The sequence below is a fragment of the Chanodichthys erythropterus genome, chromosome 1 (assembly GCF_024489055.1).
Source record: "Chanodichthys erythropterus isolate Z2021 chromosome 1, ASM2448905v1, whole genome shotgun sequence".
Lineage (NCBI taxonomy): Eukaryota > Metazoa > Chordata > Actinopteri > Cypriniformes > Xenocyprididae > Chanodichthys > Chanodichthys erythropterus.
The window spans coordinates 13,306,166-13,333,002 of NC_090221.1; the positions used below are offsets into that span (position 1 = coordinate 13,306,166).

The following is a 26,837-nucleotide window of genomic DNA, read 5'->3' on the forward strand; positions in this document are numbered from 1 at the left end:
CTATTTTCCACATTTGATTAGACAGATCTATGTAATTAATGGCTAAATAATCATGTGCCATTGCAATTATTTGTCACAAAGCTGCAGATGGCAGATTATGATATTACAGTGTAAATTATGACAGTATTAAATCACGTTTAATTCAAATTCAGAGTACTTTTTGTTTACTCTTATGGAGGCTGATTTATTTAGTTTACCCCTAAATGTTAATTAATGCATTAATTATCAAACATGTATTAACGCGTAGTTAAGGCTGCTGTTTTCATGCATGAATCCTTATGACTCCTGTCGTAGTTAAGGATCACTCTTCATTAGTTCATGATTAGTTCATATCTTATCTAATCATGAGTTCAAGTGGAAGTAACTATTAATTTAGGTATTAGTTCATGGTTATTCATGTACTGTTATTGTAAAGTGTTACCATTAATTTTATAAAGCGACGAGAATATTTTTGGTGCGCCAAAAAAAACAAAAAAACAAAAACAAAAAACGACTTATTTAGTGATGACCGATTTCAAAACACTGCTTCAGGAAGATTTGGAGCATTGTGAATCTGTGTATCGAATCTGCAGTTCGGAGCGCCAAAGTCACGTGAAACCTAACGCGTATTTCACAGAAATATGTTTGCACAGATAAAAAAAAAAAAAAAGTTTAAACAACCTACAGTAAATTTAATTAAGTCTGTTTTTAAGCTGTCATTGTGTTTTTAAAATGTAAAATGTAAATGCCTCTACATCTGTTACCAAGCGCATGACATCCTTTGGGCTACTACCACCGATCAATAGGCTATAATGATAGACTATTCTCTATTATAGATCAGTGGCTACTGCACTCTTTTTTTTTTTTTCTTATTTTAATGTTTTGTTTACATTTTATACATTTAAATTCAATCATTTAGCAGACGCATTCCTTGCAGTAGAGTAGACTATGCAGTCAAATTAGAAAATAGGCTATCCACTAGGTGGCAACACCTAATAACGGTATCACCATCGGGGGGCTTTTTAGTTTTCCTTACTTATAAATGGCCATGCAGATTTTATCTCTTAAATTAAACACTTTTATGAACACAGTGAACATTATTATATGTCACAGTTTACTTGCTATCCTCACTTTTTCTGACTTTACTTCGCTTTTGAATGAATTAGCTATACATGGCCCTGAACATTTTACTTTCAATTTCGATTTAACGGCAATTGGCGATTCTGCGTCAATTGCTTTAGTGGACAACAGCAAAACAAAAATTATCGTATATTAAACATAGATCTTTTATTATCTTTGTAATTATTTTATTTTGTAAATATTCGTGGCTTAAACAGCGGGAAAATTTACTGTATGCAGTTCTGTAGATGTTTTGAAAAACTTAAACTAAACGAAAATTATTGTTGCCTTGTCAGTATCATTTCTGCCCCCTCCCCACCCCCCCACTTTCAACTGACGCGATCATCGTTTCATTATCCGACAAGATTATATTAAATTAGAATGATAAATGTCTGTGAATCATTAAAAAAATCCCAGGGGTTTAATTTTAGACATGTACAAATAGCAGAATAAACAACAGAACATGAGGGTTCATCACCATGTGCACGCACCTGCCGCGCTTCTGTGAACGGAGAAAAAAGGATTCAATTATATAAAAGGAATAAATAGCCGTCTATGCGCGAAATTTATTTCACTTAAGTAATTAACATATTACCAAAATGAAAGGGGAAAAATGCGACAATATGAGTGTCGGTTCATTTCTGAGAAGTTTACAGAAAGGAAACCGGGACAGCAGAACATTTCTTTGTTTATTTTACGAGCAATGTTTTGTTTTTATTTTGAGTGTACAAAAATAATAGGCCTATTAAACCCTTCACAGATTCGAATGGTGTTATATATTTGACCAGTATTTTAAGTTGTTTCCGCTTTTATAAGAAAATTCAAGTGAACGCGTCGGCGCCTCACGCGCTCACACAACATCAGTTTTAGTAACTTGACATCACAGCCTGTTAACTGTCAAAACATAGCCTACATTCAACCAAATATATAAAAAGTTATACTGCTCATTTTAAGTAGTCTGTGTAGGCTACAATAAGAGCGTTCAAATAATAAATATAGTTTAGCCTCCAAATCGTGATAGAAACATTTGGATTTGTGTCAAATTAGAGAGGTAGCCTAGGTTATAACGGCGGTTTCGGCTGTTTCAGTTGAGCTTTAAATTAATTTATTTTGGCTTAACATTTATATATTATTTTTGTCATAGCTAAAATAGCTACGTAGCTGTAAATTTGATCTTTAATATTTGATCTTTACATATTCCCTCAATCTTTTAACCAAAGGGTTATTAACATTAGCCTATATTCAGCAGGCAATGTTAGGCTATATAAAATAAATAAAGAGAGATGAGCTATTGTTCGTTTTTAAAAATTGCTTACTTATTTATTGCAATTTATTCTATTTATTCAAAATAGAATAAAATAAAAACTATCTTTTTTTTTTTTAAATCTACAAACAGCATTACAACAGTCTGTGTGCTGAATAACATTTCTGAAATAAATATTTCTGTGAAATACGCGTTAGGTTGCACAGAAGAAAGCCGATTTATGACATCTACTGATATACCGGCAGAGGACTGTTATTTTGTTGAACGAACTGAAGATGATGTCACTGGCTCAGATTTGATTGACCAATCGGCTGAAAGGGGCGTGTAATGACCGCCCACATGTGGAAAACGAGTATTGAAGTCGTGTTTACGTTTTCTATCCGTGACCCGAAAAAACGAAAATCGAGTCAAAAGCTCGTTATTCCGTTTTTTTTTAACAAACGAAAAAACGGGAAACGACCGTTTTCTCGTTTCTGCATATTTCATTTCAAATAGGAAAACAAACTATCAAAACGTACACGGACCACTAAATAAGTCGTTATTTTGTTTTGTTTTTTGCCGCACCAAAATATTCTCGTCGGTTTATAATATTAATATTGAACAACTGTACTCACATGAACTAATTTAGATGTGTTTTTAGTACCTTTATGGATCTTGACAGAGGAAGTGACATTACTCCCTATGAAGGCCTCACGGAGCCATCGGATTTGAAATAAAATATCTTAATTTGTGTTCCGAAGATTAATGAAGGTCTTACGGGTGTGGAACGGCATGAGGGTGAGTAATAATGACAGAATTTTCATTTTTGGGTGAACTAACCCTTTAACATGCAGTAGGGCCCAGATGTCTGAGACCACTAATGAAAATGTACTTTTTTTAATTTAAAAAGAATTGTTTTCATTAGAATTGAATTAACTGAATTAACATGAGATTTCTTAAATGTCACAGATTTGCTTATTTGATTTGTGACCGTTTAAATTCAATATAGTAACCCATCCCAGATTTTTAAATTTTGTGTATCTTTTCAGTGCACATACACACGTCAAAAGTTTGGGTTCAGTTAATACTTTATTCAGCAAGGACACATTAAATTGATCAAAATAAAAAAGTCTATTTCAAACAAATATGGTTCTTTTAAACTTTCTATTCATCAAAGAATCCTGAATAAAAGTATCATGGTTTCTACAAAACCATGAAAAAAAAAAAAAAAAAAAAAAAATTCATGAACACCAATTCAGCATATTAGAATGATTTCTGAAGGATCATGTGACACTGAAGACTGGAGTAATGGCTACTGAATACTGGAGTAATAGCTGCTGAATATATTTTTAAATATATTAAAATAGAAAACAGTTATTTTAAATTGTAATAACATTTCACAATATTACTGTTTTTATTTGATCAAATAAATGCAACCTTGGTGAGCATAAGATAGTTCTTTCAAAAATGTAAAATAAAATTATACTGTATCTTACCAACTTTTGAATGGTATATGTCAAAGGGAGTTGTTGTGTATGCATATATGTTGGATTAGGAAACGGATGCTTAAGTTATGTATATATTTAGTGTCAAACACAGAGTTCAACCACCCTCAGATTTGATCTAGCTGAACATGTGAATGAGAAAGTGCTTCCAACATGATTACTTTCCCCAAAGATCTATTAACATTCTACTCGGATGTTGATTATTCCCTTGGGTTGGTGCAAGGACAGGTCCAGGATAAGATCTGAGCCTCCCATTCATCACACCAACAGCCCTGCCCACTTCCCATGTTATTGAGTGTATACATGAAGATGAACAATAAATGCAAAGACCTCAATTGCTCTCCAGAGAATATGACTAATGCGTGTGGCTTGTGCTTTGTGGTGATTTGAACAGAATTCTTCAGGGAGAGAGTGAGAGAAACAAAATATCGAATTATTTATCTGTGGCTTCAGTTCATTCATAACAGCATATTTGAATCAATAAATGTAGAGGAATATTGTTTTATTGATTTCTCTCAGGGATGTCCTTGAATGCACGTCTCTCTGTTTTTCTGTCTCTCTTTCTCTTTTATCCATCTCTCATTTCCTCTCATTTCCACTCATGCACACACATATTCGGAGGTCTCATTATCCGAAGTCTCAGGACACCTGCACAGATCAGATACACACATTTGTAAAAGTAAATGTTGTGGGGATATGGGTGTAATGATGTTAGCTTATGAATCCTTGGCGCTTATTGAGGGGAAGAGCCACGGAGCAATCTCATGGGAGGCGTCTGTGTGATTTCCTCTGTGATTGAAATCCATTAGAAGTTTCCGTATCTGTGATACAAGCAGCACTGGCGGGAGATACACCGATCGAGGGGAGGGCAGGAGGAGTGTCGTTGTATGCTATAAATCACAGTCCTACTTTGTGTTTGTCAGTCATGGGCTGCAGATTTAGAAAATCTTCTTAAATCCTACAAAGGCACAGTTTGCCCCTAAAAATCAAACCAAAGACCTCCATGTAACAAAAGGGTTACGGCTGGAGGAAACGAAGAAAATCGAAGGCTTGTTGGGGAAAATGAAATATGATATATTCTTTCTTTCTTTCTTTCTTTCTTTCTTTCTTTCTTTCTTTCTTTCTTTCTTTCTTTCTTTCTTTCTTTCTTTCTTTCTTTCTTTCTTTCTTTTTCACATTCTATCTTTCATAGTCTGCGTAGACTTTCTCAGAGGCAGTAAATGCAGTATCCCACTGTGTTAACTCAAAAAGCCTCTCATGGAAAATGCACATCGTGAGATACAATAGCCAATCTTTCTGACATTTGCCAATTGCCCCCAGATTTCCTCTTGGAAAAAAATCTACTTAAACTGTCAAGCATGTGTGCCGGGCTTAAACGAATATGTCAAGCCACCACATTCGCTCAAATTGAGAAAACCTAAACTGTCCAAGGCTAGCTGCAGTTTGAGTGGGGTGTTGGTTTGTATTTGAATTAAAAAAAAAACACATTCCCATCATCACACTCACTTATTTGAAATGAGCGGAGGCTGAAATCTTGACAGCAAAGAATTCTAGCTTGATTGGACTCCTACATCTTCACAGTTAGTGTGGAGCTGAATGGACTAGGAGGATTGGATTTCAGCACGTATTTAAACTGTAAAGTCAGTAGAATTGCACAATACGCATCTCACTTAATGCTAACGATCAACTGTATTTACTGAAAGTTGTTTTAGGATAGACTCTTGAATTGTTCTGTTTATACAACATTTTATGTCTGTATGAACAAATACTTAAAGGATTAGTCCACTTATAAATAAACTTTTCCTGATAATTTACTCACCCCCATGTCATCCAAGATGTCCATGTCTTTCTTTCTTCAGTCGAAAAGAAATTAAAGTTTTTGATGAAAACATTCCAGGATTATTCTCCTTATAGTAGACTTCAATGGGCACCAAACAGTTGAAGGTCAAAATTAGTTCCACTGCAGCTTCAAATTGTTCAACACGATCCCAGATGAGAAATAAGGGTCTTATCTAGTGAAACCATCGCTCATTTTCTGAAACAAATTGAAAATTGTTTTTAAAAAGTTTTAACCTTAAATGCTCATCTTGAACTAGCTCTCTTCTTCTTCTCCTCTATTAGAATTCCAACAGTGTAGACGCTGCTAAGCGTATTACTGCCCTCCACAGGCCAAAGTTTGAACTAATTGTTATATACTATTGAACTAGCATATTGCATTAAAAACTTAACAATTAGTTTGACCTGTTGACATTTTCTTCATAAGTTGAATACGGAAGGCAGTCTGGCGGAAGCTAGATATTTTACTACATAACTTGTTAAATAAGTTTTTTTTTTTTTTTTTTAACACAAATGCATTGTTTCTCTTCAGAAGGCCTTTATCAACCCCCCAGAGTCGTGTGGAGTATGTTTATAATGGATGGATGTGGTTGGAAGCACTTTCTTCAACTCATACTCATTGGTATCGCTTCCTGCCATTATAAAGCTCTGATGGGTCAGGATTTATTAAAGGTGCCATTGAACGTTTTTTTACAAGATGTAATATAAGTCTAAGGTGTCCCCTGAATGTGTCTGTGAAGTTGCAGCTCAAAATACCCCATGGACTTTTTTAAATAAATTTTTTTAACTGCCTATTTTGAGGCATAATTAGAAATGCGCCGATTCATGCTGCAGCCCCTTTAAATTGCGCGCTCTCCGCCCCCTCCCGAGCTCTCGACTCTATCACTGCATAAACAAAGTTCACACAGCTAATATAACCCTCAAAATGGATCTTTAAAAGTGTTCATCATGCAGCATTTCTTATCGCGTAAGTATTGTATTTATTTGGATGTTTACATTTGATTCTGAATAAGTTTGATAGTGCTCCGTGGCTAACGGCTATTGCTACACTGTTGGAGAGATTTATAAAGAATTAAGTTGTGTTTTTGAATTATACAGACTGCAAGTGTTTAAAAATGAAAATAGCTACAGCTCTCTTGTCTCCATGAATACAGTAATAAACGATGGTAACTTTAACCACATTTAACAGTACATTAGCAACATGTTAACGAAACATTTAGAAAGACAATTTACAAATATCACGATATCATGGATCATGTCAGTTATTATTGCTCCATCTGCCATTTTTCGCTATTGTTCTTGCTTGCTTACCTAGTCTGATGATTCAGCTGTGCACAGATCCAGACGATAGTACTGGCTGCCCTTGTCTAATGCCTCGATCATGGGCTGGCATATGCAAATATTGGGGGCGTACATATTAATGATCCCGACTTACGTGTTACGTAACAATCAGTGTTATGTTGAGATTCGCCTGTTCTTCGGAGGTCTTTTAAACAAATGAGATTTACATAAGAAGGAGGAAACAATGGTGTTTGAGACTCACTGTATGCCATTTACATGTACTGAACTCTGGTTATTCAACTATGCTGAGGTAAATTCCATTTTCAATTCAATGGCAGCTTTAATATCTCCGATTGTGTTCTTCAGAAAGAAGAAAGTCATATACAACTAGGATGGCTTGAGGGTGAGTAAAGCTTGGGGTAATTTTCATTTTAAAGTGAACTAATCCTTTAAAGGTTCTTCATAGAATTATCGATACCAATAAAGAACCTTTATTTTTGAGTGTAGACGTGACATAACAGACTTGAACGGTTTCTGATAGATTTGTATTTTTTAATAGCAGATTCAACCATGGGACCATTTGGGACCATGAGTTGGGAACTCAGGTCATTCAAGGCACATTTGTGTCTGAGTGCTACCCACAAGGAAATTGGCTATTGGATATTTTATTCTGTATGGTGCATACATCTGAGCGTACATCCGAGTGATTAAAAAAAGAAAAAAAGTAGAGTGTGGACTTGGTTTCATCCATCAGTTTTTGACTGAATGGAGAAAGATATGAGATTATGAGCTTGCAGTTGATTGTAAGAAAGGGGCTGGGTTTAAGCTGTTAAAATCATTGTTGAAGTTCCACACACACCACCAGAGAGAAATCTGTAATTTCACTGGCAAATTATGACATCTTGATAAAAAATTATGAGCATTTTTCTTTAAAACAACGTTGGTGAATCACTCTGTTGGTTAAGTGTTAGAAACCAGGGTTAATCTGTTAACAAATAAGGGTGGCAATTCTCTGCATCTACCATTTCCTGCACTAAGCATCTTCTTTCCACTGGCTCGTCTGTACATATGCTCACTCACCCTTGAGACACTAGCATACAGAAGACTAGATTAGTTACTCCTCAGACAAAGGGCTGTGCGCAGAGGTTGACTGCCTTAATTCATTGTCATTAGCAAAGAATGCAGAGTCCTTTTCAAACTCATTAGCTGATAAAAAACACCTTGTGATTCCCATTAAAATCCTCATCCTTCCTTCTTCAGCGCGGAGGCTTTTCTCCTTCACCCTGCATCTCTGCACATCCTCCAACGTCTCTCCGGATAGGAAAATAAACGACGGCTTTTATGTTTGACTGAGAGGCTAGCAATAAAGAATGGCTGTGATGTGTGATACATGTCTCTGTTTGTTGACAATTAAAGCCTAATGCTGCTACAGTGACAGAGCGTCACAAATCACCTGTTTATTTCGGGCATTAGTTTAAGAGATTTAACACATGATGGAATGATTTAGATATTTACATTTTCCAAATAGCATGATTAATGTTAATGAAAAATAACAGACAAATGACTCTGAACAGAGTTTGTAATACATCAATCCTGGTACTCTACAATAACCAGAGTATCTTTTTTGTGCTTTTGTACAAAAATACAAAACAAGTCTGACCTCCTGGTAGAATATCCATTTATTCAAATTCAAAAGACAAAAAGAAATACACATTTGTGCTGTCTGCAGTCTGTGAACAACTCTGCATATATACACTTTATACAGTCATATATATTTATAATCTCATTATTTAGTAAAACAGTACACCATTCCCCTGTAACTGTACCCATGAATAATAAATCCCTATCCTCCCCTTCACAGCCCATTAGTTTGGCATTTTAGGATTGTAAAAAACACATTTGTTTTGAGGTTTTCAAAAACATTCGTTCAAGGATGCGCCTTGTGGTAAAATTCAAGTCAATATTTTCTATCCAACCGAGAATCTTTCAGCTAATAACTCAAATGGAGCCTACAAAGTGAGGACAATAGCACTGGCTATTAGTGCAATCCACTCGAATGAAGATGTGAAAGAGAGGAGAGCCAGATCCCCAACAGCAGCATTTGCATCTACGAGCCCCCTTCGCTCTGAGTGGGCACTTTAAAAACCAGAAGTCACACCTGAGCACATGGTTTTAGCACTGATGGCATTTCTGAAGTGAATATGCCTTTAAAATACACTTCTAGTGTGAGTATGACAGGCGGTTTTGTTTAAAATTAGGACATATAAGGAAAGAAAATAAGCAGTAATATGAACAAGTGGCGTAACCAGGAGTGATTACAGGTTGGTGTGGATGTCCTCGTGTCGCAGCACTTTGTACGTGATCCAGTAGAAGACGTTAAATATGAGGAAGCTGAGAGGAAATACTGCTCTGGATATGGTATCGATTCGTTTGGCTCGGTCCACAAAACGCTTCCGGATGGCCTCTCCGTCGTACAGTACTTGCACTGGGGGTGGTGGGGTGAATACGTTGGACCCTTCCACAGCTGTCCCATCTTTAGCTTGTAAGCAGTGGCCCAGTCCGTACCCACGGAAATAAAAGCCACGGGTTTCTCGAACAAATTCCTCCTCCTTTAACAGAAGAAAAGCTTTCTTAGTGTTTTTTAGTGCCAGGCAAAGAAAATTTGATAAAGCACATTAAAAAGTGATTCCATCATAGGAACTGATAGGACTGCAGGGCACTTAAAAATAAAAGCAATGAAAAATTGCAGTTGTTTGTGGGAAAGCACATACTCGTTTAGTTTTTAGGGGGGCGGTTATACTTGACTGTAGATATGTAAAAAGTCAAATGTCAAGTGCATGTATATTAATGCTACCTGTGCACCTTTTATGGATTTTTATTTTGCATCATATTATTATAACACAAAAAAAGCTTATATAATCAAATTTTTTAAATTATTTTATTTATTATTAATATTAGTATTATTTTTTACCATGGTCCACTTACTGCAAAAAGTGAGCTTCTTGTATTTTTGTCTTGTTTGCAGTACAAATATATAAACATTCTTAAATCAAGTACCATTTACTTATGAAGCAAAATGAATAAGAAATGAAAAAAGTATTAACTTAGTCTAAAAAATATAGAGGTTATGCTTAAAATAAGAAAAAAATCTGCCTATGCGGTAAGAATAGTAAACTTAATTAAAAGGGAAAACAAGTTTATTTTTCTTACCTTTCTTAGCAGATATTTTGCATGTTGTTAAATAGGAAAAAAAAAAAAAAAAAAAAAATCTGTGAAAATGGACGTAAGAGTGCTTTTCCTGACAAAGACTTTAGTTCTTTAGTATTCTCCTCTACTTTTTCACATGTCACACATTGGCTTAGTTCTTGCCTCTAATGCCAAATAAATTAGTCATTTGATTCAGTTTATCTGTCAATCTATGACAAATTACCCCTTTCCTCAAGAGGATAAGAAGATTAAGTTCTCTTTTAGTTCTTCATTAAATCCTCTGCTTGCGCTTAAAAACAGTCCAGTCAATCACGTGCCTAGGACTAATGATGTGTTTGGTTAAAGATAAAGGCACCCTTAAAGTGAGTTAATGTCACCTATGAACAGAGCTTGGGTCATTGCTTACCTTATTAATCATGACCAGGCCATGTCCAGACTCAGAATCTGAGTCTAGCGTGTAAAAAGAATTCTGCTGCAAAAACTTTTCAGTATGAAACAAGCTTCTGCATTTGCTAAATTTATTTATTAGCTTTAGCAAATGTCTACATTTGCACAAGAGTAATTTGAAAATGTGCTTAAATACATATGCTGAATTCCCAACACGTTTTGGCGAATTGGTGGCTAATTCATGCAAGTCTGTACATTTTCGTATGATTGCCCACGCCCCAGTGATGTGTTATATTAAGGGTGGATCTTCATGCTTACTTTTTTCTACTAATCATACAATTTTGTACAATTCACACTGTATGAATTCATACGTAATCGCCACCTTGTAACATTCTGTGAGATCAGGTTGGAATTTCCAAGCTGTTGTTGGCAGAATCATTTTTGAATTGCTGTACACAGTTAAGGGGTATAAGGGAAGCGTGTAAAGACTAATGTCCCATATTACACCTGGCATTAACATCCATTTCTATATCCAATCACAAGTGGTCACATGAGACCAATTACTATCAGGAATAAACGACAATTGTAAGTAGTTCACTTGAGAAGTATGTTTATACCAGCTGAGAACTGGGCCAGCAGGATGGTAGGATTCTGGGTTTATGGGACTCAAGTGTTTGCCCGTGGGCAAATAAGATGGGGACACAGATGGTATTTTTACCCTGGCACAGGTGCTGCAGTGCTAGTTGAGTTTGCTGGTGTTATTACCAAGGAGCTTGTTCACTCTCCGTAGTGAGTCAAAGCTTCCTGGCTGCCTGGTTCGAACCTCCATCAAGGAAGAATGAAATGTCTTGTTTCTTAGTTCCGCTTATATAACAGTTTGGAACATCTGTCTTGTTCTTTCCCTAAATTAACTTCTGGGGATCAATAGAGCACATCCATCCATCCATCAATCTGTCATTCTTATGTATCTTGCACAGTTCAGTGCACTTTCAACCATCAAATGCATAACATTTCTAGGCAGGCTGAGCAGGCTCATTTTCATTAATATTGGCAAGTGAGTAAACAAGAATTTAAAAGACAACAGCTATCATGCCGCTGCTCTCCAGCACCAAGTTGCTAGGCAACACTGCTTGCGACTGTACACTTCTTTGCAGGTTGATGGGGGACGCTCCAATAAAGTGCACACTCAAGCTAAATCCGACCATCTTCCAGACACTTCAGCAAAACTTGATAAAGTTTACACAAGTGGATAATGTTCATGCTGATGTTTAAATCAGATGCAACTAGATGTTTTTGAATGCAGCAACGCTCAGTGTAGTTATTGTTTACTACAACTATTAAAATGGTTTTCGGTAATTGAAATAAAGATTGAATAAAATACAAATATTAGATGAAAAAATGTAAATAAAAATCAATAATGTTGCCTTGGCAACTAACTGAAATAAGTGCACTAAAATTACTAAAACTGAAGAAAAAAAAAACTAAATATAAATAATAATAATATTCTGGGGTATTTCCTCCCAGATCTGGACAAAGGCATCACTGAGCTCTTGGAGGTCAGTCTGAGGTACGACCTGGTGGTGTCGGATGGACCAAATCACAATGTCCCAGAGGTGTTCTATTGGATTTAGGTCAGGCGAGCGTGGGGGCCATTCAGTGGTATCAATTCCTTCATCCTCCAGGAACTGCCTGCATACTCTCGCCACATGAGGCCGGGCATTGTCGTGCACCAGGAGGAACCCAGGACCCGCTGCACCAGCGTAGGATCTGACAATGGGTCCAAGGATTTCATCCCAATACCTAACGGCAGTCAGGGTGCCATTGTCTAGCATGTAGAGATCTGTGTGTCCCTCCATGGATATGCCTCCCCAGACCATCACTAACCCACCACCAAACCGGTCATGCTGAACGATGTTACAGGCAGCATAATGTTCTCCAAGGCTTCTCCAGACCCTTTCACGTCTGTCACCCTGTGCTGCAGGGTGAACTTGCTTTCATCTGTGAAAAGCACACAGTGGTGGACCTGCCAATTCTGGTGTTCAATGGAAAATGCCAATCGAGCTCCACGGTGCCGGGCAGTGAGCACAGGGCCCGCTAGAGGACGTCGGGCCCTCAGGCCACCCTTATGAAGTCTGTTTCTGATTGTTTGGTCAGAGACATTCACACCAGTGGCCTGCTGGAGGTCATTTTGTAGGGCTTTGGCAGTGCTCATTCTGATTATACTTGCACAAAGGAGCAGATACCGGTCCTGCTGATGGGTTAAGGACCTTCTGCTGCCCTGTCCAGCTCTCCTAGAGTAACTGCCTGTCTCCTGGAATCTCGTCCATGCTCTTGAGACTGTGCTGGAAGAAACATCAAATCTTTTGGCAATGGCACATATTGATGTGCCATCCTGGAGGAGTTGGACTGCCTGTGCAACCTCTGTAGGGTCTAGGTATTGCCTCATGCTACCAGTAGTGACACTGACCCTAGCCAAATGTAAAACTAGAGAAAAACAGTCAGAAAAGATGAGTAAGGAAAGAAATGTCAGTGGCCTCCATCTGTAAATCCATTCCTGTTTTGGGGGTCATCTCATTGATGCCCATCTAGTGCACCTGTTGTTAATTTCAATAACACCAAAGCAGCTGAAACTGATTAATAACCCCCTTGGCTACTAAACGGACCAGATCAATATCCGAGGAGTTTAACTGACTTGATGCTATTCTCTGATTAAAAAGAGTTCCTTTAATTTATTTGAGTAGCCTTTAAATGCAAGATATTTAAAGTGTACCTAAAGTATACTTGCAATATTTCCACTTTAGCACAATCAAATATACTTAAGTATATGTTTAGTTAGACCTAAACACTACCTCCGCACAATTAAAGTGCATTTAGTACAAAATTAGTTGTTCCAATTTAGTAGACTTTAAGTATACTAAAAGTACAATCGCAGGGTATTTTTATTTAGCGCATAAATATGTAACTGTATTAGTAGTATACACAAAATAATCATGTCTTATATAAACGCAGGGTTATCTTGCATCCAATAGGTTTACTAGTCATTCAGGCAACCCACAACTGGTTAATTTTGAAAATATGTAGTTTTGCGCATCCCTAAAACAGGCAAGATCCTCTAAGTCTGCTCAGTCCCCTCCCATCTGTTAGTGTTTTTTTGAGCAGGAACATGTGGCCTAATTTGTCTATAGTGTTATTAAAGCAGGATGAAGCCAAGGATTTGTTGTATTGATTATCCTGGCCAGTAGTTGGTCCATCAGCCTAACAGCTCTCTTAGCCAGTGACCCATGCATCGATACCACCCAGATTGATCATTCAGACCAGAGACTTTCTTGGCGGGAGAGAACAGGACAAAGAGTAATGGCTGCCAAGATTTCAGAGGCAGGAGGGGGAGGAGAAATGCCTCATTCTTAAAGGGAGTAATTCTCATTTTTCTCTCATTATTGATTCAGATCCAACAAACACACTCGTAAATCTCCAGCACTGTGAGCTTGGACAGCAAATGCTGTTGTACAAGCCTGGAAAGTGCCCTAGATGTTTTAGCCAACAGTTTTAAATGTGATTGTTGGGCTTTGATGTTTATCAGTCAAGAATTTTACATTGAAGTACTTATAGAAATTAAATATAAAATCTGTTAACATTTTATGTTTTCAGATTGATTTTACTCTCCAAAGCCCTGGGGTATTTTCTAAGCTTTTCATTTAGAAACCTCTTTAGCATTTCAGGCTGTGTCTGTGATCTCGGATCAGGAAGCAGGTTGTTGGCCTTTGGAAATTGGCTGTGGCAAGGCTTTACAAGGTGGCACAAATAGTGGGCTCAGCACAGGGGACTGCTCACTATGGAAACAGGCTGATCTGAATTCCCCCACACGAGATGTGACAGCCAGCTGTAGTGTGGCCGTTGCCAGTGTTTGGATGTGGCTGAGCACAATGAGAAGAGATGCGAGTAAAAGTGGTAATCCAGGGTAACAGAGCAGCCTGTATTTGTTTGCGTGTGTACGTATGAGCGTGTTCATCACACTTACTATTCTCTGCCTTCGCTGCTTCTTGCGCAGCCTGATGAACTCTTTGTGTTGCCTTGAGACGAAGTTGACTGCTGCATACTCCAACAATGCAGCAAACACGAACAGCAGACAAACAGCCATCCAGATGTCAATGGCCTTTACGTATGACACCTGGGATGTAGAAGGTCAAAGCAACATCAATAGATAATCAATAAGGGCATTGCTAGGAATAATGAGGTTGTGTTGACTTTGGGCTCATCCTTTTCATAAGCCTATGAGTTGATACCTTTCCACAGAAAGCAGCACACATTTTACAAAGATCCGTAAGGGCTACAACATCTAAAAAGGACATAGTTTAAATAAATATTTAAAAACTCATACTTTTATAAACACGTAGACCAAATGATAGGCAAAGAAAACATTTCATATTTTAAAACGGGTTCTGTGCAATTCTACAATTATTAGGGGTTCGAGAACTTTGAGCACGTAGCGCTGAAACCCTATTGTAAATGTTAACATTTCCAAGGATCAGCATTCTCCCCTAACAGTGATAGGGCAAACCAAAAGTGACTTCAAATTTTGAGGGTTGGTAGTACTTACACCATCTACAATGTCACCAAGGCTCACCACAATTGGCCTGACAGGGCTATAACTTGTGAATGAAATGAGATACTTTCACCAAACCCTGAACACCTATGGGTTTAATTTTCAGTTGAAAAAAAAAAAAAAAAAAGCAATTGGCCCCTTGGTGGTGCTATATCAGGAAAAAAAAAAAAAGGAAAATGTCTATAACTACTTAACTGTTAGTCTGATTGACTTGAAATTTGGCATGCAGTGTCTTTGTCCAAGGTGCCATGATGAACTATGAGAACATTTACGTATCTCAAAAAACATGGCCACCATCGGCCAATGAATTTTGAGCACCTATTAGGCATGGAATGAAGGAATGAAACTCAGTGGGCATGTTCGACTCATGGCCCTTGAGGTCTGTGCAAAATTTGAAAGAATTGGGTGGCACTAACGAGTTTTACGCCTCTGTAATCATGCAGTGTTTATGTTGAAGTCTGAAGTTGCGTTTTTTCAGACTTCTTTAAAAGTGTAAAAAGAACTGTTTATGGAACCGTTAAGTAAATGGAATTGTTGATAGAAATCATGTAAAACAACATAAAGCTAAAAAATGTTTTTGTTCATTTTTTTTTTTTGTTAACAAATCTTTAAACCGAAGCAATTTAACTATTTTTAATGATTAAAATAGGCACTTCAAGCTTATTCTCACCTCTCTCTGCTCTCATGTGTTTTTATTCCTCATTTTCATTGATTGTCTCATTATTTCACTCATCTGATTTCTGAAATGTTTCTCTATTTTTTTTTTTAACCTTTTTTAACATTTTGGTTACCTTGGGTAGAGAGGCTCGTGAGCCAGAGCTCTGGGTGGTCATGGTCAGCACAGTGGTGATACCCAAGCCTACCCGAGCAGGGGCAGCATCCATGTTGATCCAGAAAGACACCCAAGACAGAATAACAATCAGCAGGCTGGGGATGTACATCTGAATGAGATAGTAGCCCATCTGTCTCTCTAAGTGAAACTTCACCTCAATACAGGTGAATTTACCTAGGAGAACACAAAGAGTTTCATAGTAGGTAAGTAACTACGTATGGCAACTTTTAATGCATTGTTGTTTACATCTAGTCATTATTGTCATATTGCTGGTTCATGTAAGGGCAACACCATAAATTAATTTACAAAAATCATTAGAGGACCTTAAAAACAATTCTGTATACAACAGTGTATATGATGATTTTTTTTATATAGATATTATTTGGCATGCATGAAGGTTGTAGTGGAATTTGTACCTGTGTTGTAATGCTTAGTGCAGTAGCCGAGATCTTTTTCCTCCTTTAGTAAAAACTGAGGAAGAGTTAAATCATCTGCCACCTGCACTGGGCTTTCAGAAAGCCACTCGAAGATCAGATCGTTCATGGTGTAACCAACTGTGAAAAGGGAGAGATAATGAGATAGAAAATGCATATATGTGCATAAAAGTGTGAATTGCACCTGTCCACTCTCATCCAATACTTTGTACGCTGCATTAAAGGTCACCTGACAGACAAAAAACCAAAGTGGTAGATATTTAGATTGAATGTCTTGTACGGACCTTGGAAAAGTGACGATGTTTATATACAACCAACAAAGTATTTGAGCAAATTAATTGGAAATCTTTCTTTCTCATATTATTATTATATATATATTTTTTCTTTTTTCACTCCTTGCCTCAAATTCTTCACATCCCCCACATAATTTCTAACAGGTCTCTCCCTCTGTAGTACATGGTGAGATTAGGAGCCTATTAAAAATGCATGAGGTATGCAATAACAGTGTAGAATACTTGACAAATCTGAATAATATTGATGTCTATCAGAGACCCTCAGGAATGTTACAAAGACATCTATTATTCACAAACCTCCCCGTCCCCCTCCGTCTTCAAAACAACAAACCCATGAAAAAAGGATGAAGTCCTTGAATGTCATGATGTCTTTGAAAAGTTTGGTGTGGTTTCAAACATTGTATTCAAACTAGTACAAGAAATATGAATGTTTTTCCAAGATGAGGAAATGTTTTTTGTTTTTTTTTGTGCCTATTCTAGCCTCAAGTGTCACTATACTATATCAAAAAGGCACTATATGCAATATATTATTTTTATATTCTTCATATTTTAATTATTATCAATATTAAAAACAGCTGTGCTGCTTAATATTTTTGTGGAAAGTACATTTTTGGGGGGGATTCTTTGAATGCAAAGGAAAATAAATAAATAGCATTTATTTCACATATATTTATAAATGTCTTTGCTTTCACTCTAGATCAGTTGAATGTATTCTTGCTCAATAAAAGCAATTTAATTTCCTTTAAAAAAAAAATTCTTACTGACCCCAAACGTGTCACTCTGGGTCATATAAGAATATTTGATTTGTGTGCCCATTATAATCCACAGAAGCACCTGTTAATCTATATCTATATAATAATAATAATAAGAATACCCCCCCCCCCCAAAAAAAAGAAAAATGTAAAGCCTTAATGCTAAAGAATCACATATTGTGTGTTTACAATAATCTTACATTTGTCTACTTTTCCAATAGTCCTCTTTTTTTTGTGCCTTTGTCATTGTGTTATTCTGTTTGAAATATATATTCCCTTGAAAACACTTTTGCCTACCAAGTGCCCCGAACTTACTTTCCTCCTTTTTTTTTCTGCTTACACCTTTGCTTTAACACTCCATCATCGGATTTCTCTACCTGGATGTGTCCTTTCCAGACAAGGTGATCCCACCCTTCAGCTGTGTCCCAACACTTGTCAAAACAGTGTTCAGCGTGCCCTTCCATAGCCCTAAAAAGGTGCTCTTGTCTAATCGGAAATGATTACGCCCTCCATAAAGGCTTTGTTAGACAGTTAAACCTGCCCGTCTTCCTGTGTGTGTCTCACTCTGTCTGAACCTACTCCTTAGAAGAGGGCAATTTTAACAGCGGCTACGGAGGGCTTTTTCCACTCATTGAATAAATACTGTAGACATACAGAGGACGCAGAAAGGACAGTAAAACATGCTGTCTTGGTGTAGTGTGTTGCCTAAATCTTTTAAACCATATGAGTCACTGAATGTAGAGGTGCTGTCTTTGGTCACCACACACATGAATTGGGGTTTAAATCAAATAATTCAAAATGCAAATCCAGATGTCAAGCTCTGTCAAGTGGCATCTGCAGTGCATTTCTGCACGGACATCTCATTTGGCTCTTCTTGTAGTTAAAAAGGGGAGTTCTTTTGTCTCATGGAGGTGAAATAAAATCCTTTCGGGCAACTGAGGTGGGTCACATAATAAAGGGGACACAAAATGAAAGTTTCATTATTGATATCCTTTAAATTGGTTCTGGGAGTTAAGATGCTATCTGCTCTAAGGGCACTGAGGTGGTGAATAGTCTATTTCTTTGCCTCCCTCTTTTTATCAAGGTAATAAGGAAGGACACCGCACCATTTTAAAATGAGGATGCTGTATCGTTGATACTTCCTCTTACCGATTATTCCTCTTTTTGTGCAATTAGACATAGAAAACTGTTTTGAGTTATTTCTTTTCTGCACATTTTTTTATCCCATAATGCTCAGGGTTATCTTGCTCACAAGTAGAAATAAACAGAAATTTAATTGTCATTGCTGTCTTAACAGGATATTAATGACAACAGTTCATGATATGCTCTACCATTCTAAAGTTTGGGGTCAGTAACTTCTGAAAAAGAAGACAAAATAGTTTCCACAAAAATATTAAGCAGTGCAATTGTTTTTAACTGTGATGATAATAATAATGATAAATGTTTCTTGAGCACCAAATCAGCATTTTAGAATGATTTCTGATAGATCATGTGACACTGAAGACTGGAGTATGATGCTGAAAATTTAGGATTGACAACACAGGAATAAATTACATATGAAAATAAAAAAACTTATTTTAAATTGTATTAATATTTCACAATATTTGTGTTTTTACTGTATTGTTTATCAAGTAAATGCAGCCTTGTGAGCATATGAGACTTTTCTTTAAAAAACATGACAAAATGGTAGTGTTTACATTCACCATCCACAACAGTATACATAGGGAGGCTTTCTAATACACGTAGAATAATTCATTCATTGTGTTTCACCTTCATAGCTATCGTGCATATATTAAAAAGTGTCAGAAGAATCGAATGCAGCAAAGTGTGAAGAGGGGAAGGTGAGGAGAGATGGGGGAGGGAGAGATGAAGAGAAGAATAGAGTACTCACAGCTTTCTAGCTGCATGGTACAGGTCTGAATGTCCATAGGGAAATTCTTCAAGTCCATGGGACAAGACAGGATGAGTGTTAGCCTGAGACAGAGCGCAAAACAGGAAAGCAGAAAGTGGGGAATAGTCAGTGGAAAGAGTGAAACCACAAAGGGCAGAAAAAGGTGTTAAGTAGAGGATAGAGAAAGACCAAAAAATAGCTTGCAAGGAACACTGAGGAGGAAAAGCGGAGACAGAAAGGATAGTTGAAAATGAAAAAATTGTCATTATATACTCAATGTTTTTTTTTGTGTTTTTTTTTTAACAAGGATGGAGCTTTCAAACTTAGAGTTATCGTAAAAGTGGTTCATATGACTCACACACTATATTCTAAGTATTTTGAAGTATTTGGATTGTTTATGAGCCGAGTAGTGATTTGTGAATTAACAATTCTTGATGAGATCTTTTGAATGAATCGTTTAAAGATATACATTTTTGAATGAATTTGAATGATCTGGTTTGAATGATTTGTTGACTACTGATCTGGTCACCATGGATATCAGCTCACTGGAGGTGCAAATTTTGATTGAATTGCATCTTAAATTATGATCCATTTGTGGCAATAAATCTTCAGAAGACTTTGAATATTGTGCATAAGTTGTATGGACTGCTTTTATGATATTTCATAATATTTCAATGATCGTTTTCAACCTTGAAAGCTCTAGACCCCAGTAATTGAAAGTGTATAAAACAACCAGTACATTATTCAAAAATAATTTTTAGAACAACATGCATTAATTGACATAATTTTAATTTTTATTTATGTGTGAACAATTCTTGTAGAGGCAGAATAATAATTTCAGAACGCACCATTAATCAAAATCCCAGTTTATACCATCTCTGCAAGATCCATGGCTGTACACTTTTCCCTTTAATTTGTGATTGCAAAGTGAATTCCTAAATGAGACGTGAATTGCTCAGTTTTTATCACATGCCTTCTTAGTAAAAGCAAACTATCTTTTCTTTCCACTTGATTATCGTGCTGCTGATACATTAAAGTTTTAGCCTTGAAGATCAGTCACCGCTATTTGAAAGTTTGGATAGAGGAAACAGTGTAATTACCTGCTGTAATGCAATGCCTCCGAGAAAGACAAAGCCACCAGTGCTTTTTTTGAAGAGTGCTTTTGTGCTGTGATAACCCTAAATTCAAACACCAAAATATCTACACTTACTCTGATGTGGAAACCTTTTTTGGCTTCTCAACACGTGTTTCCAAAGAGGGACCTTGGCACTATTAATTGCAATTACATCCATCCTTAGATCTAACTTAATAACAATCTTCTCCCTCTTCTAGGGAGATAGAAGGCCACATAACATCTATCATATTATGTATTGTATATTTTCTATGATTAATAATTGCACAAACTCCATTGCGATCATTGTGCTGTTAACTATTCCTATTTATTTTAGCCCAACTCACTTCTTTAACATATTTTGCAGGGATCTTTTCATGCTAAATCCTATCGCCCTTCTGCACTAATTCTTGTTAATTCCCCTTTGTCCTCAGAAATCTGTTTAGATTTCTCTGCTTACCTAATGCTGTAAAGCACATTCCCGTTCTGAAATATCCTCAGCAGCTTGTTGTCTGTTGTGACTTCATGGAAGTTTGCACCTTTCTCATTAGCAAAGAACAAGTCAGGTTTCCATATGGAGTCTAACATAGAAGGGTCCAGGTCTAGAGATGCATCAGGATATTCACTATAGGCCAATCGAGGGTCGTTCCACTGCTGGCGTAGAAAGACGTTAAGCCTGTAATCCTGTAGGAAGAAGAATAAATGTGTTGGGTCCTGAAATCTAATTTAATTTCTGGACTTGTTAATTATTTGTGTTCTTTTTAGAACTATTGTTCTTTTTTAATTGCAAGTCTAACGCAGACTAAATCAAATATGCTCTTGAATTGCAGGTAAATAACTTGTTCTCCCTTGGCATTAATTTCTGTTCCATTTCCAGTGACTTGTCTCAGATTAACCGACTAACAGACCGCTAACAACGGCAATCTGTAACAGTCAACTGAAACATGCTGACAGAGACACTTAGCTGTAAGTGCAGGCTTTAGAGGATGGGTGTATTACCCTTTCATTTTTTTCCCCCTTAAGTTCCTGGTCGTTCTCCCAATTTTTCATTTTTAATTGCATGGTGGACAGTTCATTATCAGCACATCAGCTGACCCACTGGACTCTAAACTTCTAAGTGATTTGCTCCTCAAGAAGTCAGGCAAGCAACTAGAACTCACCCCGCAGAAATATAATAGAAATACAACAGAGCGTGCTGCCCAAAAAAGAATTCCGCTTTGCATTTCAGAAAACCGAGCTCAATGCTCGATCTTTGATTTTAAACTAAAATGAATCAGTGTTGTAACATACCATAGTTGTCTCAGTAATGGATCCAAAGCTGTTGATGAAAATATTACAGGTGACATTCACTGGTGGTCCTGTTGAAACAGAGAAGAGAAGTTTCTTATGTTTAGACTTACACTTTTGTCAATGCTTGGAGAGTGAATTAAAAATAAATAGTGGGACTAGTGGAACTTAAAGGGCTAGCTCACCAAAAAATAGTTATCACAAAAATTTAAATTTAACTTAAACTTAACCGTAACTTAACCCAAACATACAATATATATTAGAACGAAAAAACAAAAACCTTACTAAAATTTAAAAAAAAAAGAAATACAAAATTTTAGCTATAAACAAGCAGCACAGAAAACATGGAGGGAAGCGTTTTTGAGTACCAACATTTTTGAGGACAAGTTCACTTGGACACGTTTACTTACTGGAGTAGGATCTCTGGTAAGATAGCAATCAAGTGTGTTCTTTAATTATTAGGTGTGCAATGGATCGCAGTTAATCCGTGATCCGTACGGATAAGGTTCGGCATGCATGTGATTCGTGGATTAAATGCTAGATTTATCCATCATAGAGTGAAAGTTTATCATTTGGACGTGTTTTGTCTCGCCAATTAACACATTTAAACGATTTTAAAAGCGTAGAAGAGGCGAAAACCGGGACTCTCGAGCTGTTATCTGTGCGCACAGCACACCCCCGAAACGCGCATGCAGAGAGAGAGAGAGAGAGAGAGAGAGAGTCAGAAAGAGTCAGACACCGAATTAATTCCTTTTTCGCGTTTACTTACACTTGAATGGACACATACACACAAAATTTCTTTTGGTTATGTCATAAGTGAACAGTTGAGAAAGAAACCGGATGTGTGTCAGTTATTCGATTTCGGTCCGTGCTTTCTTTCTTAAAGTGACCCCAGCCTAATATTCTTGCTGTTGTCTGTGTCGTTAATGTTAGTAAAATAAAATTTAATAAAAATCACTATCATCATTTTCCATGTTCTAGAGAAAAGAAGATAGTGAGGAGAGCAGTCAGGAGGAAAGTGATGAGGACAGCTTTATATATATATATATATTTACAGGGGTGTACATAACTTATTAATATATATATATTAGACATTATTCATCAGAACAGAATGAACCCTTATTAATTATGCTAATAAGAACAGAACACCTTTAGAAGTATTATTTTTTTTTATTATTTGTAGTAATAACACACAGGTCAGGTCACTGGGTTCTATCTACTGTCACCTCATTTAAGTTTGCAGGAGCCACTACTGTCAAGCTGCTTCCAGTCTCATGCTATAGGTTATGTTGCATATATCCCAACAAAAGCCTGTTTGTTTATGTTCTGTCACACCTTTGAAGTTGGGTCTGATGCGAGCGTCATAGCCGGAGGTTCTTCCCATCAGCTTGTCCAGAAAGTCTGATGGGGACATAGGCTTCGGGCCTGGCCTGCTGGAGGACTTTATCTCCTCTTTACAGGAGCCCTGTCTGCCAGAGATACAGAAAGCAAAGAGTAAAGGATGTAGAATGAAGCCAGAAAGAGAAAGGTGAGATAAAGGACAATAGATACAGTCAGTGATAATGACAGAGAAAAGCGTCATAAATAGTTTTAATGGAACTTTTATAAAGAACTGTTCAAATAGACTTGCTGAAAGGACCAGCATGCATTTTCATGTTAGTCTAGCTGGTGGAAGTAGCAAAGCAGCATCCAAAATTAAACTTGTGACCCACAATACTGGTCTTTTCCCAGGGAATACAGAGGCATAATGCATTAAACATACATTCTTCGTGCTGTTTCTACAGAAGCCTGACTCAATGATCATGGCAAAGAAAAACCGAACCCCCTAAATCCCTAGGCAGGGGGAGGCATTGTGTCTGACAGACTGATGGCTCAATTGAAATGCTGTGAATGTCGCAGTTAGGGGGAGAAGACTTTGATTCCAGTTCCAGCGGGACTCAGTCTGTCCCTGACAGACCTGCCAAGCAAGTGGCTTGAGCAAGTGGATCCCAGAGGCTGGAGTCCTGGATTTGACTGGATCTTTCTCTTTCTGGATCTTTCACTTCAGAAGAAGTGTTTTCTCCCTGTGCTTTTGATTCAGTTTTAAGCAGATCAGTCATGACCCCAGTCCCCTGCCCCTGAGCAACAGAAGGTCATCAGACTCACTGTCCTGACCTCCCAGTGCCAAACTTTCTGATCAATGAGTTTTTCTCAGTGTTTTTACCACAGAAAATGTGGCGTGAATTTTAGTGGAAACTCACAGGTGAATTGCTGTACTTGAATTGCATAGTGTTACGGAAAAAAATGTGTAACCAGAGGCTGTGTTCTCCCCCAAAGACACTAATCTCTCTTGGAGCGAGAAAAAGTCCAATATGGGTTTAAATTTGCCTAACAGGCTTCAGGGCTTCCTCATCATCCAGCTCAGCTCTTGTTTATCCGAAAAAGAAAAGAAAGGCTGCTAAATGAATAACTCCCACTTTTTTAGTGTGGTCCAACTCGTGTTCACACTTTTTTTCCAGAAGATTTTATGATGAGACTGTGCTAGAGCGGAGCATGCATTTTTAAAGAGTTGCAGGAGTGCTGAGGCAGTGATCAAGTTTGTTTCTCAGCCTTGAGTGTCTGACTCACGTTTGCATCCAAGTACCATCAGCATCAAATTGTGTTTATAAACCTCATGGCTGATATGTACAAGTGTGCCAAGTTCATATCTAAGTCTTTCTGAACTTGGGCAATGAGCGTTTTACAGGTTGGCTTTCCCCTTTTTTACTCTTTATTTCACTAGGAGAGAGACCATAGGTTTTACTTTCTCCCTTTTTCTCTGACTCACCTAAACAATCAATGTTCTTCTTAACACCACAGTGTATTATAGACAGTCCGATTACGTTCTAATCCCCAGTAAAATGGTTTATATAATATGTGGCTAGGGCACACAAAGAATATGGCAAGAAGCCAGGCATAGGTCCATTGCTTGTGTTTGTGCTGGATGTAATCCATGGTTGTTTTGGTTGTCTGGTATTCAAATATTTCAAAGAGATTATGTTGCATTTGAAACGCACCAACTTGTCATTTCAGGCAAGTGATAAGACTACATGTTTACAATATCCATTGTGAAGCTCTGGTGGGTGTATTGGTATTGATGTACATTTTATAGTACATATTCTCCATCTGTAATGGCACAATAAAATGTTTTAATTATATAAAGTGGTTGAATCCAGATCCTTCCTTGAAAAAAAATATTTATATAGCCTACCATATATTTATAGATACGCATTTGCTAATGAGAGATGCCTTGAGAAAAGTGATAAGCATTTTTTTTATACTAAAAGCATTCTTTTGCATGTGATTTGCAAATAAAACCATGAACATTATTTGTTCAAAGATTTGCTATGAATTATAAAATGAAGCATGTTTTCCAAACTCATAGGTGGAGCGTGTGTAGGGCTTAGCTTTCCCCTGGTTGATTGCTGCTGCTTCTAATTTCTTTTAGAGGGAAAGGCTTCCCAAACTGCTGGTCTAGGATCAGTTTTCTCTGTAATAATAACATACTGGTGAAAGAGATTGTGAAAGTGTTTTTATGTTTCTATTTATGAAATGTTTTTGCAGCATTGAGCAATGTAGCCAATGACAAACATATCTGTTGATTTTTTTTTTTAATGCAATGGCCAATCAGAGGTGATTAAATTATAATCCACTCAGTTTTTGTCCAGTGCTGAGTTATGCACTCTCGCAAATCCTCTCGTTATAGCTTAACTTGTAAGTTATAACTCTTGTAATCCATTCAGAATTTGAATAAAACGTTTGATTTGCTGCATTAGGTAAGGCAATGGTTTATTATTCAAATTGGCTGCCATGCCAAATCACGCTTATACAGTATGCTTGCTTTTCTGTTCAAATTATAAACTAGTGGTTTGTGAACGTAGTCACTTTAATAACAAATTATTTATCAGGAGCATTTGTGCTGGGATGTGTAGGTTGTTGCTAGGTGACACGTAACTGTGTTTTTAAAGAGGTAGCGCTCCTTATAGCCTTATCCTGAGTTGGTTACCACTCCGCCTATGTCCAAACTGTATATCTCCTATATACAAGTTTTGCAAGAAATACCATTACATGTCCTGTTGAAAACTTTTAAACTTTTTCCTGGCTGGGATTGTGCATCATTAATGTTTTTTTTTTTTAAAAAAACAAAAACAAAACATGTATATTTTTATTAGGGATGTCAATAGATTAAATTTTTTTACTGTGATTAATCACACCCCATTTTGTGAATTAAGCATACACACTTTAACTTGTTTAACACGTTCATTTTGTCATCATTTGCTAGTTAACTATCAGATTGAAGGGTGATTCTCACAAAACTGTATTTCAGGGTAAATTAAAGGTGCTAAAGAGGATGTTTTGTTTTATACATTTTTGCAATATTACTTGAAACTGTCTTTACTAACTGATAAAAGACTATTTATTAGGTGCACTGAAAGGAATAATATCAATATACATCATCTGTGCACGAGGTAGGGCCTTAAAAACATCAGCCAGATCATCGCGTAAACGATTGGCCCTCTGGCTTGTCAATCACTGCCATGACGTTCCTTGTGCGAGACGAGCGTGGCTGCGCGCTCCAGTAACTTTCCACACTCCACAGGCGCCGCATGCAATGTTTTTGTCTGGAGACAGGAGTAACAACTGCAGATTATGAGTTACCTGCGGTGAGTCCGACATAATGAATCCACTAATACAGCACAGCTAATGCCGGTGGTAAACACTCGTGTTCCAATACTCGTGCACGAGTTTTGGGAGGCGTTCCCTCGAAACGAGCTGTGAAGGAGGGGGGTTGTTCTTACACATGCGCTCATTTCAAAAACTCACTAACAGTCTTTGTTTTCTCAGTCGACGAAAAGATCCTCTTTAGCACCTTTAAGGTGTCTTTCCAAAAAAGGACACTTGGATACTCCAAAAGGAAACCAAATAGCAAAATGATATGGACAGTCCATATAATTTATAAATATATGCACACAAAAGCACCCATTAAACAAAATGACAAAAAAACTTTTTTAAGGTCAGACCTCTCATTTGCGTACGGACATGAAAAAAAAAAAGAATG

General features: G+C 37.1%; 1 protein-coding gene across 1 annotated transcript; it reads right to left on the reverse strand.

Moving 5' to 3' along the window:
• Positions 1–9,278: 9,278 nt before the first annotated feature.
• glra4a (glycine receptor, alpha 4a) lies at positions 9,279–23,342 on the reverse strand. The gene is given in 10 exon segments (XM_067380871.1): positions 9,279–9,572; positions 14,576–14,725; positions 15,952–16,166; positions 16,409–16,546; positions 19,363–19,445; positions 20,934–21,157; positions 21,764–21,831; positions 23,096–23,181; positions 23,231–23,270; positions 23,273–23,342. Coding segments are annotated over 10 exon segments (1,368 nt in total).
• Positions 23,343–26,837: the final 3,495 nt, after the last annotated feature.